This window comes from Vigna angularis, chromosome 6, assembly GCF_016808095.1.
Source record: "Vigna angularis cultivar LongXiaoDou No.4 chromosome 6, ASM1680809v1, whole genome shotgun sequence".
Taxonomy (NCBI): domain Eukaryota; kingdom Viridiplantae; phylum Streptophyta; class Magnoliopsida; order Fabales; family Fabaceae; genus Vigna; species Vigna angularis.
Window position 1 is genome coordinate 33,207,824 of NC_068975.1, and position 19,223 is coordinate 33,227,046.

The 19,223-nt window shown below is 30.7% G+C and overlaps 1 protein-coding gene across 5 annotated transcripts; it reads left to right on the forward strand.

Moving 5' to 3' along the window:
• Window positions 1-6,701: 6,701 nt before the first annotated feature.
• On the forward strand, window positions 6,702-15,385 carry LOC108342862 (transcription factor TCP2). Of its 5 annotated transcripts, none has more exons than XM_052878994.1 (8): window positions 6,702-6,852; window positions 6,990-7,070; window positions 7,171-7,235; window positions 7,446-7,557; window positions 7,680-7,805; window positions 8,124-8,240; window positions 8,406-10,050; window positions 15,139-15,385. In XM_052878994.1, exon 7 carries the CDS (start codon window positions 8,481-8,483, stop codon window positions 10,014-10,016), a length of 1,536 nt encoding a protein of 511 aa, XP_052734954.1. In that variant the 5' UTR covers window positions 6,702-6,852; window positions 6,990-7,070; window positions 7,171-7,235; window positions 7,446-7,557; window positions 7,680-7,805; window positions 8,124-8,240; window positions 8,406-8,480; the 3' UTR covers window positions 10,017-10,050; window positions 15,139-15,385. The 5 variants fall into 5 exon arrangements, with proteins under 5 accessions (XP_052734954.1, XP_017436223.1, XP_052734955.1 ...); XM_017580734.2 differs by having other exon boundaries at window positions 7,685-7,805; XM_052878995.1 differs by having other exon boundaries at window positions 7,446-7,805; window positions 8,124-10,050.
• Window positions 15,386-19,223: the final 3,838 nt, after the last annotated feature.

Genomic DNA, 19,223 nt, shown 5'->3' on the forward strand with positions numbered 1-19,223 from the left:
AGATTTAAATTTGTGATATATTACAAAATATAAAATTCAGAGAAAATATCAATATTAGTGCTTTTACCACTTCCATTTTATAAACTTAAAAGTTATATGCAAATACAAAATAATAAACATAATAATATTAATAGTAAATATTATTATTATTATTATATACTCATTTTATAATAACGAAAGAAGTAAATGAATTTTAAATCTTTAACAAATAACTTTTCTTTTATATTTTAAGTATTTAATAATATTTTTATATTATTTATCTAATAAATTAAATACTTTATTCAAGTTATTTGAGTCAAACATGTCGGTAAGTTAAAACATAATATAATATTAAAAATTATAGATATTAAATGTAAAAAAAAAAATACATATATATAAACATTTTTCTAGAAATTTAGAACAAAATTTTACCATTTATTAAGTAATTTGAAGAAAAAAATATATATTGAAAAGTGAAAATAAAATTGAATCAAACTTATTTAAGAAAAAATGTAAATAAAATTTTACAATATATCACAAATTTAAATCTGAACCATGTAAATGCTTCATTAATATGAAGAGAGAAAGAGAAAGATTATTGAATGCAGATAGAAGGTATAGGATATTTTGGAAATAAAAAAAAAATAGTGAAGAGATGGAAATGTTTTTGGAATAAAAAAAAAATTATAGTAAAAAGATACAGGAGTTCTTAAAATGTTGGAACGGTGGAGGGAGCAACACGCACTTTATCATTATATAATGTTCTAAGTATTCTTGTTCTTCCGTGTTTTTTTTGTCATTGTTATATCTGGGCAATAAGCCTAGTGCTCCTTTTATTTTTATAACGATTGGGCTATATAAACAAGGTAATAAAAAATAAAGAGGTCCAAAGTGGATGTAAAAATTTGGGGCTTTTACTTTCTGCATCAGCAGTTTCTTTGCGCACCCCTCAAAATTTTCAAAATGATTATTATGCTCTCCACAAAAGTGACTACCAGATTAAAAAGCTTTTCAGAATAGATTTTTTAAAAATTTTAAAATAAAATTTCTAGAAAAACTTCTCTGAAACATTATTTCCGAAACAATTTTTTTTCTTAAATATATGTAATGTATTTTGGAACAAATTTCTTTGAATGGGATTTTAAAACAAAAAAATTAAAAACTCAAAAAATGTCTTTCGGAATATTTTTTTCCAAAATAATCATACATGAACTGTGTTTTAAAAATATTTTTCCGAAATAGATGAAATATGTTTTTCAAGATTAGTTTTTTCCTAATATTATAAGGGTGCAGTTTGTAATGATGGGTTGCTAAAAGCAATAACCGAAATTTAGTTTCAATCAGTTGAAGTCATGGACATTCAAAAACACAGCACATTTTTTTCTACCACTTCCTATTGTACAATTTAGATTTTTTTTTTTTGCTGAAAGGATAAAATTAAGCTGAACAATACAAAAAATACTTTATTGGATAAAAAATAGAAAAGAATGTGGTGAATTTTTCTCCACGTTTGTATTTTTCTTATTATATGTATTGGGCCACTCAAATGGACTTAACAATTTAAGTTAGTGCTATTTACACTCTCCCCTTTCTTATTTTATCTCTTTTGGGTAGATTAATCACATTCCTCCCATGCCCAATTCAGTTTTCATTTATTAATTGTATAGTAGATAAACATAAGTTTTCCTACGCTACTAATATAGTAATTTCATTAATAACTCATCACACTTTTAAGCATGACAAGGACCAAACAATCTGAAAAAATAAATTGAGAACAAAAAAAAAACAATATGTAAAAAAAATAATATACTAATATTTTTTGTTTGAACAAATATCTTATAAAAAAAATTGAATTTATGTTTATATCATCGTTTGAACAAAATCAAGGTTGATTTCAAGTATGATTCTCTGCACCATTTTTTGTTTGAATGACAATGGAGTTAGTAGTAAATGTTGATTTCCTACTATAGTTTGTTTGAACGCAAATATGCTGCTTGAGCAAAAATACCAAAAAAACAACTTCATTCAATGGGACTAATATGTTTAATACCTAAGTTCAATATAATAAGTTTTCAACTTTTAAATAACTTAAAAGGCTGACATGACTTTAATTTGATAAAATGTGATTTATGTTCTCATTAAACTCATAAATCAACATACGTTTTAAAGACTTTCAAACTTAAATTCAAAATCAACCAATTTTATTAGTAACTTATACAACTATTTAAACTTCAAATAATTTACAACATAATTTTACTTTTCTATAACCCTTATAATATTAAAAATAAACAAATTAAGATATTAAACTATGATAATTTAATATCTTTGCATTTTCAAAAGGTATAAGTTTCACAATTTTCATCAAATGACATCCTTGCATAAAATACACACTAGTGAAAAAAAATCACATATTAACCATCTATATCTTCTATCACAATGTATTACTATAAATAAAACTAACTCTCATTTGTCAAGGTTCGGTTAATTAAGCTTTAAGTACATAAAAAAAATTATCAACGATCACATTATAAAATAAATTATGATCAGACAAACTTAATATATTTTCCACCAAGTCCCTGATGTGGACTATAATCTACTAAAGAAGTAATAAATTATTCAAAAATTCATAGAAAAAACAAATAAAGTAAATAAACAGTATATTTAGGAATAATTGATTTTTGTGAAATAATCTTGAATTTTTTCTGTTTATAGATTTTATACTTAGTTAATAAAATTTTCATACTTTGTCTTAGTTATATTATTCTTAAATAATTATCAGGTTTTTACACAAAGCACACGATATCTTTTTATTATATACAATTTAAAACAAATTAACACAAGAACGCACCGTATATAAATTTTCAAGTAACCACTTATTAAAAAAATCAACAATTTCAATTACATGTCTTTTTTATGTTTTTAAAATACAATTAAAGAAAAAAAAGTAAGTATTATGAAATACAAAAAGAAAAGCAAAGAATTTAATTAGCTGTATAATTTGAAATATAAAGAATGTAAAAGTTATGTATCTTTAAAGAAATTAAAAGCATTGGGATTTAACTTGTGGTTTTGAGTGATACATAAATAGTGGGGAGAATAAATTTTGACCATTAGATTTTAATCATGAATAATTAAATTAAAGAAAAAATTTATTTGACACACCTAACTTTTTTACCTTCATTTGATCATACCTTTTCTTATTTTATATTATTTAAAAAAAAATACAAAAGTTTATACTTTTATAATCATTTCATTCTTATATTCTGTGTCAATTACTCTAAATTAAAATATATAAAACATATAAATAGTTTAGAGTGATATTTTTAAGTGATAGTTTTTTTTTAAAATATTTAATATTGATCATTTGTGTATAATAATAAACTCACACCTAACGACTCTTTGCGTTATGTAGATTTTATATTCTTGTTTCAAAATTCTATGCTAACGAGATACGTACTTTTTTTTGTCTTTTAGATTCCTATATAACATTATATACTAATTCATGATGTAAAGGAATGAAAAAAATGTTTTCTTTTTCCTTAAGTGCTCTGGGTTTCCAAATATTTTAAAAATAGATTTATTTTACATATTTAATGAAGTAAGTAAAGCAGAAAACAAATAAAGAGTTAAAAGAATAAAAATAAAAAGTTCGTTTTTTAAATATATCAAAATAAGAGATTGAAACTCTTGTTACAAAAATTAGTACAACAAATGATGAGTGTGAACTTTCAGACTAAGATCATTATACCCATTCCTAATACTTTTTCCAGATATTTTTGGTGTGTTGGTTGCTATTGGGCTTAGCACTTTCCTTCAAAACTTAAAAAATAAAAATAGAACTCAGCACTACTTGAAACTACAAAATTGGCATATTAGGTAGGCACAACTATAAAAATGCTACCTATAATAATTATGTTGTGTAATATGTGGGGCTAATCAAATTAATACGTATATTTATGTAAAAGTTTGACCTCCCCAATCGTGTGTTAGCTATTTGCAAGCCACATTTTAAAGGAAAACAATTGTTTACTTCACCAAAGTAAAGTCAAATCTGATATTAAAATCCAACAAAAAGTAAGAAGATATAACTTTTGTGTCGAGTTCAGAATTTACACTAAATTTTATCGTTTATTTTAGATATTAAAAGTTTCATGGGTTTAGAGATTGAAATTAGCGTTAATCTATAAACATTTTATTTTGGAGAAATTTAAAAAAAATTATGATGTCGATTTACCTTTTTTTTTCTAGTCAAAATTTTCAAATCGAGTTTTTTTATCGAGTTATCTAGATAAATTTCTTAAAATAAATTTGAGCTTTTTAGATTGAACGTTTTAAGTCATTTACAAACAAACTTTATTATTAAGCTTTTTTTGAGTATTATGGCTTGAGCTCTTCCATTCGAACTCCAAAATCAATCACTCATAAACAAAACTTTTTTAGCCAACTTGTTCATATCTCATTTTGGATCGACTAATTACACAGAATGATCATTACCAATAGCAATAACAAGTGACCGACTATCCTGACCAAACAACATGATCAATCTATTACAATGTGGTAAAATTAATAATAGTAATAACAAGTTAACCTCTTGATGAAGATTAATATATGAGTAGATCGACAAAAAATAAATTCCATCACAACTACTATATGTAAAGATTTCATGTATGACTTTAAGATAACATGATAGATTAATTACTAACTACACAGTTATTCACTTATTTTAATATAAGAGTATTTTTTACAAGTAAACCTTTAGTAAGAATTTAAACAATATTAGAAATTGAACCACTCACAACCCATAATTCACTCTATCTATAACACAACCTATTCCATACGCGATAACCACACACCTCGTGAAAGATCTCCGAAAATAGAAAACATATCAAGGCTCGATTAATATATATATTAAGTGCAATATATTTAATACAACAATTTGAAACTAGAATATTGAGGTGGAGAAGAGCCAAACTATTTGCTAATAAAAACTAATAAAAATATTCATTCTTTAATCTGCAAGAACAATTTTAAAAAGAAAGCGGTGAAGGGTCAGGAGTTAAAAAATATAACTGATTTGAAACTCAAGTAGTTAAAAGAAGTAACTGTAAAATATTTTACTCATACATGATTATATAAATAAAATCAGCATTTTTGGAAAATTAAGATTTAAAAGAAAAAGTGTGTGGATATCGACGAGCAAACCCACCTGATCTGTTCCACAATTCAAATACACTTCGGCTTCTTGCCAGTTCCATCTACAGCATAGATATCAATATATGCTAAAAGACACCATTCATATTTATCCACTCATTCAGACAGAGACGCTTCTCAAATACCCACATTTGTCTACTTTAATTAACAAAATACCATAAACTAAATATTCATAAAAACTAACATGTCACGTGAGACAAAAAAAATTCGATTAAATAAGTTTGTTTCTCTAAGCAATTTCAGTTAAAAACATTTACATGTTAAAAACTAAATTTATATTTCAGTACAACATAGTTTTAATTATTTGAGTGAGAGTTATGATAATGATAGTAGTTTAATTTAATGATGGACGAGAGATTTCAAAAAGATAGTGGGACAAAACAATTGCCTCTTTGTTACGGGGTTAATAATTCAATCTGGAATCTATGAAATGCAATTGGTCATTCAATTTCTTGGAGACAACTAATCAGGCTACATTATTAGACTAGGAGTGTTTATTTTCTTTCCATGTTTTAAAGTCATGACTTTTTTTTTTCTTTAAAAAGAAGTTTATACTTAAAAGAGTTAAATCTCAAATGAGTATAAATCGATGGAAGATTTTTAATATGAGTCTGATATTATATTAGAAAAAAAATTTAAAATCTAACTTAATTTTATAAAAATATGATATTTATATTTTATTTATATATTATAATTTGATTTTATTTTTAATGAATGTAAAATTTCTAATAAAATATACGAGAATAGTAAAATTTGTGTGAGAGATCCCAACATCATAAAGTTTAGAAGCTGTGGTTGGTACTGTGAGAAGAGAGAAAAAAAAAAAAAAATTTTGATAATACAGCGCAGCCTTTTAAATTCCTTCCTATCTTTACCATGGTTGATTGTTTGAATTTGAAATTGATTGACCTTGGATGGAAGGAAAGGGAAGTTGTACGAAACATAAATGAGTTAGTTTATTTTACTTTGATTTCATTCATAAAAATCAGTTCTGGGGTCCCCTCTTTGGGTGACTTGGCTCACTAGCTTTTAAATTTAATCACATCTTATATAATTCTAACTAAGCATTTGACAAAGAAAAACCTTTTTAAAATTCTTCTAACTTGTTTTTTAAAATTAAATTATATATCTATAAGGAAAGAAATAAATAATTGAAAGGCTTCCACGACAACAGAGAAAGGTCACCCACTTTAAAAGAAACCCAATGCCACATGACAAAGGGACCTAAAGAGAAAAACCTAAACAAGTAAGAGAAACAATAATGAATAAAGTGATAAACAATTCCATATGAGCCCAAACACAAATCTGGTGAGAAGAAAAAATCAAACAGAATTCTCTGAATAAGAACAAAATGATTCAAATGAAACTGGTTTTAATATTGACTTTAATTATTATTATATCGTGTTAATAAATATAATATTGATTGTATAATTAATGAGAATAATGAATGAGCAGAGTGGTAAATGAGTAAAATGAGGAAAAAGCAGGGACAAAGATGGAAGAAGTAGAGTTATACATACATAAAAGTGTGAAACGGCACAGTGTCTGCCGTTTCCCGATAAGCCCGGTGATTTTTGGAACAATCTCTTCTTCTATGTTCTTCTTCGCCTTCCTCTTTTCACTTCATGTTTCAGGTTTCAGCTTAACCCACTTTCAGTAGAGGTTCAACTTCGACCCTGTACTCGTACCTTCACCATAACCACAATTTTCTTTCACCATCCAAACACTCCTTTAGAACATTCTTCTGTCGCTCTTCTCTCACTCATTCTATAACGCCAGTTTTATGTTTCCATGTGCAGAGAGAGAAGCATGTGTGAGAGTAAACCGAGCTCAAAATTCAGCACCAAAACATGCTTATGAGCTCTGGTCTTGGATTTAAGGTTTTGTCTTGGACACAAACTTCTTTGTTTCTGATAGAGGAAAAGAAAACAACGACAAAAAAAGCTCAACTTTTTTCTTCTTCTTTCTTTACATTTCAAGGTGCACTTGACAAGAAAGCATGACCATTTGGAAAATTCAACAATTCCTGAAATAACACAACAAAGGTCTATTACTCTCCTAACCTTTTTTTTTCTTCGTATTTATACTGTTTTAATGAGTCTGAATTTCTTGCAAATAATGAAAGGCTGTTTTTTTCTGTTGACAAAACGGTGGAACTGATCTGAAAATGCAATAATGTGTTTTAATGAGTTGATATTTGCAGGTTCTTAATTTCATTTTCCCTTTTGGTTTTTGTTTCATTAATGGAACTCCAGGTTCACAGATCTGTGAGGTGTGAGAACGACAACCTCAGGCCTTGTTTTCTTTTCCCTTTCTATTCTCCAGACCTCAACACCTTCCACAAAACCCGATCCAACAATGTTCAAAGTAACAAGCCTCGACCTCTTTAATTTATGCTCAAGAGTAATTGCAGTTTCCAAACTACACGCCTCAATGAAAAAGGTTATTGTGGCTTCTAATGAGATTTCGTAATGTCTGCTAATTTTAAGGACAGGAGAAAGCTATAAACAAGCAGATACAAGGCGAAGCCAAAAGGAGTTTGGTGCAGATCCGCGACCCATTTGCAAAATTTGCTGCTTTAGCTTAAAAACAAAGCGCGAAGACTTGGATCAAAGGTAGGTACATATATACAAATATGTAGGAGTTTCCAAGCATAATTTGTGTTATACCTTTTCTTAAAGTTTCATGGTTTTTAATAAAACGTTTAGGCTTATACCTTTTAAAGTGCTGAGTGTTAAGCAACATGGTCAGACTCAGATCCTATCTGCTGTGTAATAAGTGAACCTGAGAATGTTCTGATGGCTTTATTTTATTTTATTTTTATAAACAAGTACAAAATAAATAAACTTCTCTTGTTTTGGGGATGATGGTAATAATTTTAATTTAATTTTTTTTGTTGTTGTTGTGGGTGTGGTGTTGCTTTTGGTTTGCAGGAGGCGAGGCTGTGGCTCTGCGACCTACTCAGTCTTTTGCTTTTGAAAGGCTTTCTTTTCCTTCTGCGATTGGGAAAAGCTTTATCAAGGGCTTCTGACTTGGACCGCGATTTATCGGTGCGTAAATAAAAGGCCTTTTTATCACTACGCGGCCAAAGTACTCTCTGATTCTGAATCGTAGTCATCAATGCAAAGCACATAGCAACAACAAAAACCCCACCCTCTGTGCACTCTCTCATCCATTGGCACTTTGACTCTATTTTTCTTTTCTTCTCTCTCCAGTACTTTCCGTGGGATAAGAGAACAAGAAGAAGACCAAGTGGGGTGCGTAGCTTGGAAAAAAGCCGTGTCTGTGATATGGAAGAGGATGAGATTCAAGCACAGGCAGTGTGTAAGTTCCCTAGAGTTGGAAATGGACGGAGCGACCAATACCAAGAGGAGGAAGAAGAGGTAGACATAAGAAGAAGAGGTATTGGTGGCGGCGGCGGCGGTGGTGGTGGAGGAGGAGGAAGTGATGCCAGCACAAACCATTTCCAAAGCAGCTGGCACCACTCTTCGAGAATCATTAGGGTGTCTCGAGCATCTGGTGGCAAAGACAGGCACAGCAAGGTGATGACCTCAAAGGGGTTAAGAGACAGAAGGGTTAGGCTCTCGGTGACCACGGCCATTCAGTTCTACGACCTTCAAGATCGCTTGGGTTATGACCAGCCCAGTAAGGCTGTGGAGTGGTTAATCAATGCTGCTTCAGATGCTATCTCAGAGCTTCCTTCTCTCAACAACCCCTTCCCTGATACCCCTAAGCAGCCAAGTGACGAGAAAAGGCCAACCAGTGGTCAACGTGGGGTTCAACCACAGGCCTTTGATGATGCAGATGGAGACACCAATTTCCTCCACCAGAGCCAAAACCAAAGCCAGAACCTCTCTCTCTCCAAGTCTGCTTGCAGCAGCACTTCCGAGACAAGCAAGGGTTCGGGCTTGTCCCTCTCTAGGTCTGAGATCCGTGTGAACCGTGTGAAGGCAAGGGAGAGGGCAAGGGTAAGAGCTGCAAAAGATAAGGGAAAAGATAGGGACAAGGAGAAGGAGAAAGAGAAAGAAAACGAGTCTGGCATTGCACACCACCACCACCAACACCACAATGTAAACAACCCCAACCATATGTCTCACACTGCTTCCTTCACCGAGCTTCTCACCGGTGGGATTGGGAGCACAGTAACGGTTAATCCCACGACCACAGCAAGTCCTAATGGATCATCTGTTCATCAGATCCATGAAGGTCATGACGAGGCCAATATATTCAACAAGGGAAGACAACAACAACAACAACATTGGTCTTCGACAGTGACACCTATGGACTACTTCAGCCAAGGAGGCCTCTTGGTGGGACCTTCATCATCATCTGCAAGAACCCAACACCAACACCAACATCAATCTTCTTCAGGACAGTTCCAATTGGGACACGCCCTTCCCATCTCACCATTCAGTGGAGAAAACCACTCGGATCAGATGCAGCATTTTTCGTTCATGCCAGACCACCTTAACATGCCGGCCGTGGTGACTTCTTCTTCTTCTGCTTCTCAACCCAGCGGGGGTGACAATTACAACCTCAACTTCAGCATCTCTTCGGGCCTTGCTGGTTTCAATAGGGGGACCCTTCAGTCCAATTCTCCGTCCTTTTTGCCTCACCTCCAGAGGTTTCAACCTTTAGACGGATCATCCAATCTACCTTTCTTCATCGGAGCTCCCGCTCCTTCTTCTGCTCCTCCAACCATTGACAGCAACAACAATAACAACCACCACCACCTTCAGTTCTCTCCCGTCTTCGATGGCCGCTTGCAACTTTGCTATGGCGACGGAACAAGGCATTCTGACCACAAGGGCAAGGGAAAGAACTAAGTTCCCCGGGAACACCACGTTTATTTTCTTCCTGGTAAGACAAAAATAAACTCTCCTCATCTTTTTCTTTCCTTTTCCTATTTCGTTCTTGTTTTTGTTCGGTACATAGTAGTTGATTTTGCTGTCATTTTTTTTTCTGTTATTGTTTTCGATCGGTGCATAGTCCTTCCTCGTATCAACTATCATTCTATGTTTTGTTTTAACATCGATTAAAAAGGACTAGTAGTTTCATAAAATGAACATTATTATTACCGTTGATTATTGCAAACGACGTAGTACAAAAAGATATATTATATTGAAAAGTATAAATAAAATGTAGCCGATACTAATTAATTTTAAAATAAAACAACAGTTAGACTTTATTTTCGTCTTAAACCATATACTTATTATATGACAGAGGAGCAGCAGCTAATTAGCTGTCATTTTTTTCCCTTACTCGTCGATATGTTTATGCATTGCCACTTGTAAGCCTTTGAGGATATTTAATAATGTGTGTGTGTGTGAGAGAGAGAGAGAGAGCGTGTGTTTGGTTAATTTATTTAATGAATTTGAAAGAGGGTGGTCATGGATTGATGTGTTGAATGAATGCATTGTGCAATACCAGGAGCCGTTTGCTTTCTTGGTTAGCATAAACAAGTTGGGCAGAGAGCATAGTTATATAATGGGATGCTATCTGTTTATATTTTTGTCTTACTGGTGCATGGATTGGCGTGAATAGCGTTTCCACTGTTTGTCTCCTTTTTTGTTCTCTGCTTCTCCTTGGTTCCCTTTCTCTATGGCATTGGTGAGTCCGTGCCAAGTGTAGCTTTTTATTCTGGTAAATACAACAAACACCATGTGTGCAATAGCAGCTTAATCACTTTTCTGCCAAAACCAAAACAAAAAATGGCTTTAAGATCCCAATTCAATTTTTCACTCCCCAACCCTGCACTGCACATGACACGTCCCACAATTTCACTCCCCAATCGCATTCTCACCTTCTCCCACCAACTTCCTTCCATTTCGATAGCAAAACCACTCGTTTATGACCTTTTTCATCTACTCAAACAACCTCCATGCACGTCCCACAACTTTTCACCCTTCAACCACAAACCAACTCATGTATATAATACACACACACATGCCTACTATCTGTTGCTATGTAAATAGTCTTTTACTGTTCTTTCACCCTAACCGAGAAAAACATTTCATTATTTTATTTTTACTGCAATTTTAAGTAATTTGCCTATCATGCCCCTTTTAGTTTTTTCTTTCCAAACAATTTCCAATGCATAATGAAATGAAAAACAAGTGTATATTTGGGGAAAAAATGTTATCTTGAAATTTTAAAAATGACATAAAAAGAACAAATTTTCCTTAAAAATGACTGTTATATAATACAGAGGGAGTAGTATAAAAATGGGGGAGGTATATCTATAATTACAAGTGTGTTTAAGTAATGCTGACTTTAAGAAAAATTTATGTAAAAATGTAGGTGGCATACCATGAATGTTATAAATGTCCTTACCTGTGTGTGAGTGTTTGGTTCTTTTCCTACATTATTATATTAAATTTACGTTGTATGTTATTGGTAGCACTCATTTGAACACAAATGAAACGTCATTATTGGTTAATGATGTGTTCGAATTGAATTAGAATAGCACATTAATGCTTTTTACGATACACTCTCTTCTTTTGAAGTTATCTCTAATTGAACAGCATATTTTCATTGAAAAACAATACTACTATTAACTTTAACTTTCCTTTTTTTTGTATTTTTAAAAGTATTATGTGCATTATGCACACATAAAATAGACAGTGTACAAATTTCCAATAAAAGAACATATATCAACGTGCAAAAATAATATATAAAATCAGAAACAAATGTAATTTTAATTGCAAGTATAATTATCACTATCTTTAAGGAGTCGATGCAATTAATTCTCTTGACATAATGGATGTATATAATTACTGGATGGCAAAGTACTACTAATGATACATTGGAACAATGAATTATTGGTTTAGAAAAGAAAAGGGACAATGAAGAATTTAGCATAGATTTTTATCAGAATTGTGCTACTAATACATTACTTCTTTTTTTGTGAGGATAATTATGTTTAGAGATGCTTTTAAATAGATAGTATAGCGAGGTTAGAGAAGAGACAGAAGGATAATTATATTTTGTAAACTGTGATTATAATTTTGGTAGTATGAATAAGAAATGTGCCACACCTCATTCCTTCCAGGCATGGTTCAAATCCAAAATTGCATTTCTCTAAAATCTTTTATTTTAGCTTAATTTCTAGGACATTTCTATCAAACTAAGAATTGAGAATAAGTTATTTTGAATATATCTTTCTTGTCTCAGCCAAAGATTATAATAGAAGTTATGAGTAACCAATATAATGCAAATTTACTGTTTAAAGTCCCTGGTATGTGACAACTTTTTATTTGTAGTATGTAATAAATTAGATACCAAATAAATTATAAAATTTTGGTTTAAGTCTTGGAAAAAAGAAAAGTATATACACGTGAACAGTAGAACCGACTTAGGTAATATAGGGGATTTAAATAAAAATATTTAATTTATTAGGTACCTAATTTGAAAAAAAAAAGTTATTGCGTACTCCAAACTAAAATTGAATGTATTATGGGGACCTAAACCTTGTTTAAGTATTATTAATACCTCAAAAGATGAATCTATAATTCTCAACAGGTTGAAGATTCCAAATTTTAAAATATGATTAAATTCTAGCATTTAAGTAAATGCAAAGGATTGAATTAAACTTCAACCATTTTATAGGATGATAAAAAAGTAGTCATTAAATAACCATCCTAATAAATAATAACCCGTCAGTGAACACATCTAATACAAAGGAAAACAAATAAAATTATTTTCAATACTTTAAGAACATCATATAAAATTATTATGCCCATCTAGTCTCTTTCTTTTGGGTCTCTTTAGAGCCACCCTATCATTTTAAATAAGGACCTTGTCCTCAGGGCTGAATAATACCAAAAAAAAAGAAAATAAAATGACTTAAGGATTTTATAGGATTATCTTAAAATATTAAAATCAGTATTTATAGTATAATTTAGTTTTACTGTAATTTCCTTTATTATATTCTGTACAGGGGGGAATGAGAAATAGAAATGTAAAACGTAATACAAAAAAAAAAAGAAAAAAACTAATTTGTAGTGGTTAATGCACACAACATAAGGATATGAGCCCTATTTGGCTTGTTGGTTCATAAGGTTTAACCAAGTTGATGGATATATTTGACATTTAGGTTATATCATATAAACCTTTTTTTTCTACACTTAGTCTTTTGTTTTGTTTTATATCTCAAGGTAATTTCTAAAACTAAATAGGAAACGGGGATTTTTTTATTGTGTAGTCATTGTTTTTCAATAAATGAAATGTGCTCTTAAATATTTTTAGAATAAAGTACAAATGTATCATTTAAAATTGTAGAGAAGAGAGTGAGTAACCACAGATTAATTTTGAAAGATATCCATGAAGAAAATATGTATACAGAACAGTATAAAGAATTTGATATCAAAATCAAATGCTCCTTGAGCTTGAAACAGTAAAATTGTTTATTGAGCATACACTTTGTCTCAGCAAGAATGAGCATGCTAATTGTTTTTACCAAAAATCAAACATCTTTGGACCAAACTCTCAATGGGCTAAGATCTTGAATCTCTTGATGTATGAGGTGAGTTGTGGAGAACACCAAAAGGAGGGTTACTTAAGAATGACGTTCAAGTCACTAAGCGAAAAAGAGAATTATGAGTATGTAAATATGAATATTGAAAGAGTGAGTCTCCCTCTTATGGGAATGTTTTTATATAGCTTTGTCTCTTGGTTAATGATATAGATCTTATGATGTTGTAACCAAATCGGTGGTATCTTCCGCTTATGTTCAATAATCTGTGCACATGATGGAATCTTCACATATATGAGAACCTTGTTGCAGTGCTAAGTGAACTTTAACTGAAGTACTGATACAATTAATCTTAGTTAGAGTTCGTTTTGAAATGAATGGAACTAGGAGTTGGATCACTTCAAGATACTGATTCTTCTATACAGATTGTTTCTTATTTATTATATGGCTTTAGGCCCTGTAATGTATTTAGATTGGATCATCGTTGCTCTTTCTCACTTTTCATTAATTTCCTTTTCTTTCTTCATGACTATAGTTATTTGTTAGTAAAAGGGTGAATTATAACTACAGATTTTGACCCAATTGACATCAGCCTCAAAAGGATAGAGAAGTTAGTATGATGATTGAGATCTTTACTCTTACCTACCTCGACTTAAGTATGAGTTAGGAATAGATGTATTACACATATAAGTTTTCGATAAATGAAGCAGTACAATTTTGAAAAGCCTCAAATATTGTTCACAGAGGTTTAAGATGTTTTGGATTTTATGTTCTGGAGAAGGGCAGAAAATTTATTGATCAGTATTGATCAGGGCAAGAAAGTAGTTCACTAGTAAGCAATGAAGGATGTGATGTTTTAAGTGAAAGAAATTGGTTAAGGAAATGGAAAGTTTGGAACTGAGTGGATTCAGAATATCACATTATAGAAGCAAGAAGAGAAAAGTGGACTCATGCTGAAAATTTGGAATTTGCAACAAAAAAGTGTGCTATTTTCTCAGTACCGTAAGAACTGTATTCCTAACCATTTTATATTATAATAAAAAGGCGATAGATTCAAAAGTATAGACAGCTGAACAGAGAAGGACAAGGGAATAGCAGAAATTTCTGTTCAGTTTAAGGTGTCTTTGTTTATTCAGCACATCTTGCCATAACTTGAGTCACTGACCTTGCTGGTTGAATTTTGAGTTTTGGTTTTATGCCATATATATTTAAAAGGTCACACATTTTTATAAATTGAACTCCAGGTTGAGACTGCTCTACTGATCATACATTTCTAAATTATGATAAACTGTTAAGTTTTGTAAGTTACTATTCATTGATATTTGCATACGTTGGGAGTCACTGTTTTCCAAATTTGATGTGGAGGAGTTAAGTTAGACATAAGGAAATGCATATTATGTGTTGTTAGCCAAAAATCTCTACTTTCCATAATCATAATGAAACTTCTGAGTTGTTTTTTATTTACATTTTTGCAGGGATTGTGGTCTTTGTTTTTTGTAGGAGCAGCAAGTTGTGTCCCCAGCTTGGCTTCTGCATAATGGAGGATAAGTTGCTGTCATCAAGTATTGTTGGTGTTTTTTTTTGGATAATTTTGAGTCATTCAATTACACTGAGTATTTGGATATCTATTAAGTTATGCAGCGTGCATAGTACTTTGTTATGGATAAATGTAAAAGAATGTTGCTTGAAGATATTTTCATTTTCTAAAATATTGATTCTGAAGTTGCTTGTACCGTTTGGTTGGGAAGATCTGTAGGAAACTAAAAACTTCAAATTTCTAGTGCCCTTTCCCATGGCACACTTTTATAAAGGATAAAAAAAAAAATTCTTTTGGCAACCATCAATATTTTTCTTCCCTAAGACTTTTGCTTCTGATTTTGGTGAATACTTGTGTTCATATGAATAGTTGTTATAGAGAAAATTAAGAACTTTTTGAGGTAAACCTTTTTGGATAAAGCAATTTGTAAAAGTTATTTATTATTAGCTTTTCAAAATCGTATTGTTTTAACCTATGTTAATTTTGACTTATAAAAAACTTAATTTGTTTATTATTTAGAAATTTGGCTGAAGAATCCTTAATATCTTTTTTGTAAATTTGGCTATCTTATTTTTCTGACTATGTTAAAATTTAAATTATATTGATGAAATTTTAATTTTAAATATAACAGTTTAGTAAATAAATAAAAATTATAGTACATGTATATGTTCCAATAATAGTTATTTTATTAAATATGTCAGAAGATAAATTTAACCTGATTCATTTATGTTGAACGTAAAATAAGTCAAGAAAAATTTGTTAGGTGGTTAAGTAATCCTTTTTTTTATTTGGTTTAATTTATTTTACAGACTTTTCCAAGTTACTACATTAAACCAAACCTGTTTTAAATTGCTATACAAACAACATTAACCTAATTATATTATTGACCAAACATAACTTAGGATTACGATACAAATATTTTTTTTTTTGTAAAATGCTCCAAAGTTTGCTAAAAATTACAATCTTTGATTTCTCTTTCGGAAATATTTAAATCTTACTAATATTTCTGCTTGTTTGATAAAAAAAAAACATTGATCATTTATTAAGTTTCCAAACAACTAAATATATATTTGTTTTTCTTTAATGTTTTCTCTATAAAATGTTGAAAAAAATAGGATATATCATTATTCTTCTTGTCTGTCTTGCACATGTCAAATTCAATTGGTAATGGATTGATATTATTTTGTAAATTATAGAATTTCGTGTTGTAAACGAAAAGTAAGAAAAAAATTGTCAACACTTAAGTAAGAAAAATTAATAAATACTATTTTAAATATGTGTAATTATTTTTATAAAAAATTTAAATGTTATATGATAAGAAGTTATTGTTTAGGTGAAAATTTTGAAAAAAAAAAGTGAAATTTAATAAATTTATGATAGTAATTTGATTATTTAAAAGTTATAAAAGTTTTATATTTCAACAAAATAACTTAAAAGTTTTTTACATTTTCGCTTCTTTCAAATTTATATATTTTTCATATGTTATGTTTGACTTGATCCTATGCAGGGTATTTTTTTGTTTAATTTAGTAAAACATTAATCGTTCGTCTAAGGTCAAATTTTTACTAATATTGGCATATGTTTCTTTTAAATTAAATTTAATTGTGATTTTTTGTTTATCTTATACTACTTATTCCCCATAAAGTTAAACTAAAGTTTCCTTAAACCAGATCGTTATGTTATGATTACCTTATACCAGCTTTTGATTTTTTGAAGTTCCACAGAACTGGATTATTATTAATGATTTAGAAACATACGTGTTTACTTAGTAAAGGGGTGCATTTAACAACTCTCATTTTTTCTAGTCCAGAATCACCCGAACAGGGAAGAAAAGCCCACGCGGGAAGGCGATGCAAGCCCAATAACAAAATCCGAAATTTAGATTGATTCCTGGTAATTGATAACTCAAACCATTTTTGGAACTGAAATTCTGTGTTTCTTCTATATTACACAAGTAGAATTATAGACTCTCCATTCTGTGTACCTTTCTTGGCCCTTGAAAAGTGGATTTGAGATCATTTTCGATGAATAAGGAGTTATTGAAAGTGTTTCCTGCAAAGTATGCTCTGAAACTTCAAAGTTAACTCTGTAAAATAAAATTTACATCTACTTATACAATATAAAATGAATTTATATAATATGAACTTGATCCAAACAAAGAGTGTCATTGCTGTAGAAAGATAAACAAATCCAATTTCTTTGGTGTGTGAAGATGAGAAGCAAACGATATTATTCACTTTAAAATGTCAAAACATATCAGAGGCACTTTAGCTTATAAAGAGGGAAAAGAAAGGAAGAGCCTAGAGATACGAGCGAATTTTGTAAGCAAAATTGAGTGTTACTTTTAAAAAGAAGCCAAGAGAAATATTATAAGAAATCTTAGCAGATGTTAATAAAATAAAAGGCATGAATACATGAATTCATGACCCTGCAATGACATGAAAGAAAAATAAAGATGCAGCTTTGAATATGCATCTACCCATTTAATTAATTGCTTGAGACCCTAAAGGTCAAACGAGAAGCTCCTACAGACAGCAAACCAGAACAAAAGGCCAAAAGCAGAAAAAGTTGAGGAGTTTCATTTGGAGGATGCAAGTGCCACCTGAAAATGCTCCAAGATGCTAGTGTGATGATGCAAAACAGTACAATAATTAGATAATCCTAAAGACAGTATACATAATTCTTGCTTTTTTTGATTAGTTTATATTAATTATGTCTTGTCCAGTGGTTGAGTCCCTCACTGTCACAAACTGTGCCGGCATAAATATTAGCATGTGGGGGCTTCTTCACCATTTGCTGTGTGCTATATTATTCCTCCACTTGGATGCATCTACCTTGCTAAAGATCAGTAGGGTAGAATAAAATAGAAGGAGACATGTTGAGCCCTAACTGTATATAAAATCAGCAATGCATGATGCTTAATAAGAAAACAAAGGAATCATGAGTGGAACATTATGGAAAAACAAAGGCTTATGAGTGAGCAAAAAGACCTCTTTCTTGCATGATAAGGTTGTTGGAAATACAAATACGAGTCTAAGTTTCACATTAAATAAAAATGAAAAAATAAAGTATTATATAAAAATAAAAAATTCATTAGACTTGATTTTTGACAGAGAATGATGTTAATTTTGACCCATGTTATCTACCTGAACTAAGAAAGGTTCTGTTCAATGAGTCACAAACTCTAGACCTCATTTCACGTGGATTGTATATGTGTGCAAAGGTATAAGGTACATCATGTGACAAACAGATAAAGTTAGAAGAAGAAACAGCTAAGTACCTAATAAAATAACACATGTTATGAATCATTGTTTGTTAGAGAAGAAAAACTCTAAGGAGATAAAGGTTGGTTCTTGGAAGCACCCTTTCCTTGCTCTGTCATCACAATTGTAATGTGTCTGCAATTTCTGATAGCTATGGGATTTAAGTGCCCAATCGGGTAAAAATTATGACAATTTTCAGAGCATTAATTTGCTTTGAAAATACAGAGGAACATCTTTTTCCTGCGAAGTTCTTCGGTTAAAATTATTTTATTAAGTGTAATTAAGACAGAATTGACAAAAACGTCTTTTCTCCCAAGTCTGGATAAAGGCCGTGAAGCGAAGTTAAAGCACAATGTTTTTCGTTGAAGCGTTCCTTTTTTTTAATGATTGGAAAATTGTGGAAATGGAAAAAATAGTATTACTTTTGCAATTCTTAAAAGTTTGGGAGCCAAAAGAAATGACAGTGATTTTTTTTAATTAAAGAAATGAAGAAATGAAAAACAAAAAATTAAAAATGATAAAGGAATTTGTTGAAACATGTGAGAACCTGAATAATTAAGCGCTTTAATCACACACTCTGAACCCCATTTAATGCACTGTGCCACGTCAAAACCCACTCTGCATGCGCCGGCCATGTGTCACTGAGGGAACGTCCAAAAACGTTGGTGGAAAACAAGTGGCGTACAGAGTATGGACATTCGTCCAGCGCGGGAAGGGAAATTCACCCTCTGCATGCACTGACGCCATCTGTCACGTCAGA

Bases quoted from the DNA above. Each gene is read 5' to 3' on its own strand.
- LOC108342862 (XM_052878995.1), top strand. From the start codon at position 8,481: ATGGAAGAGGATGAGATTCAAGCACAGGCAGTGTGTAAGTTCCCTAGA.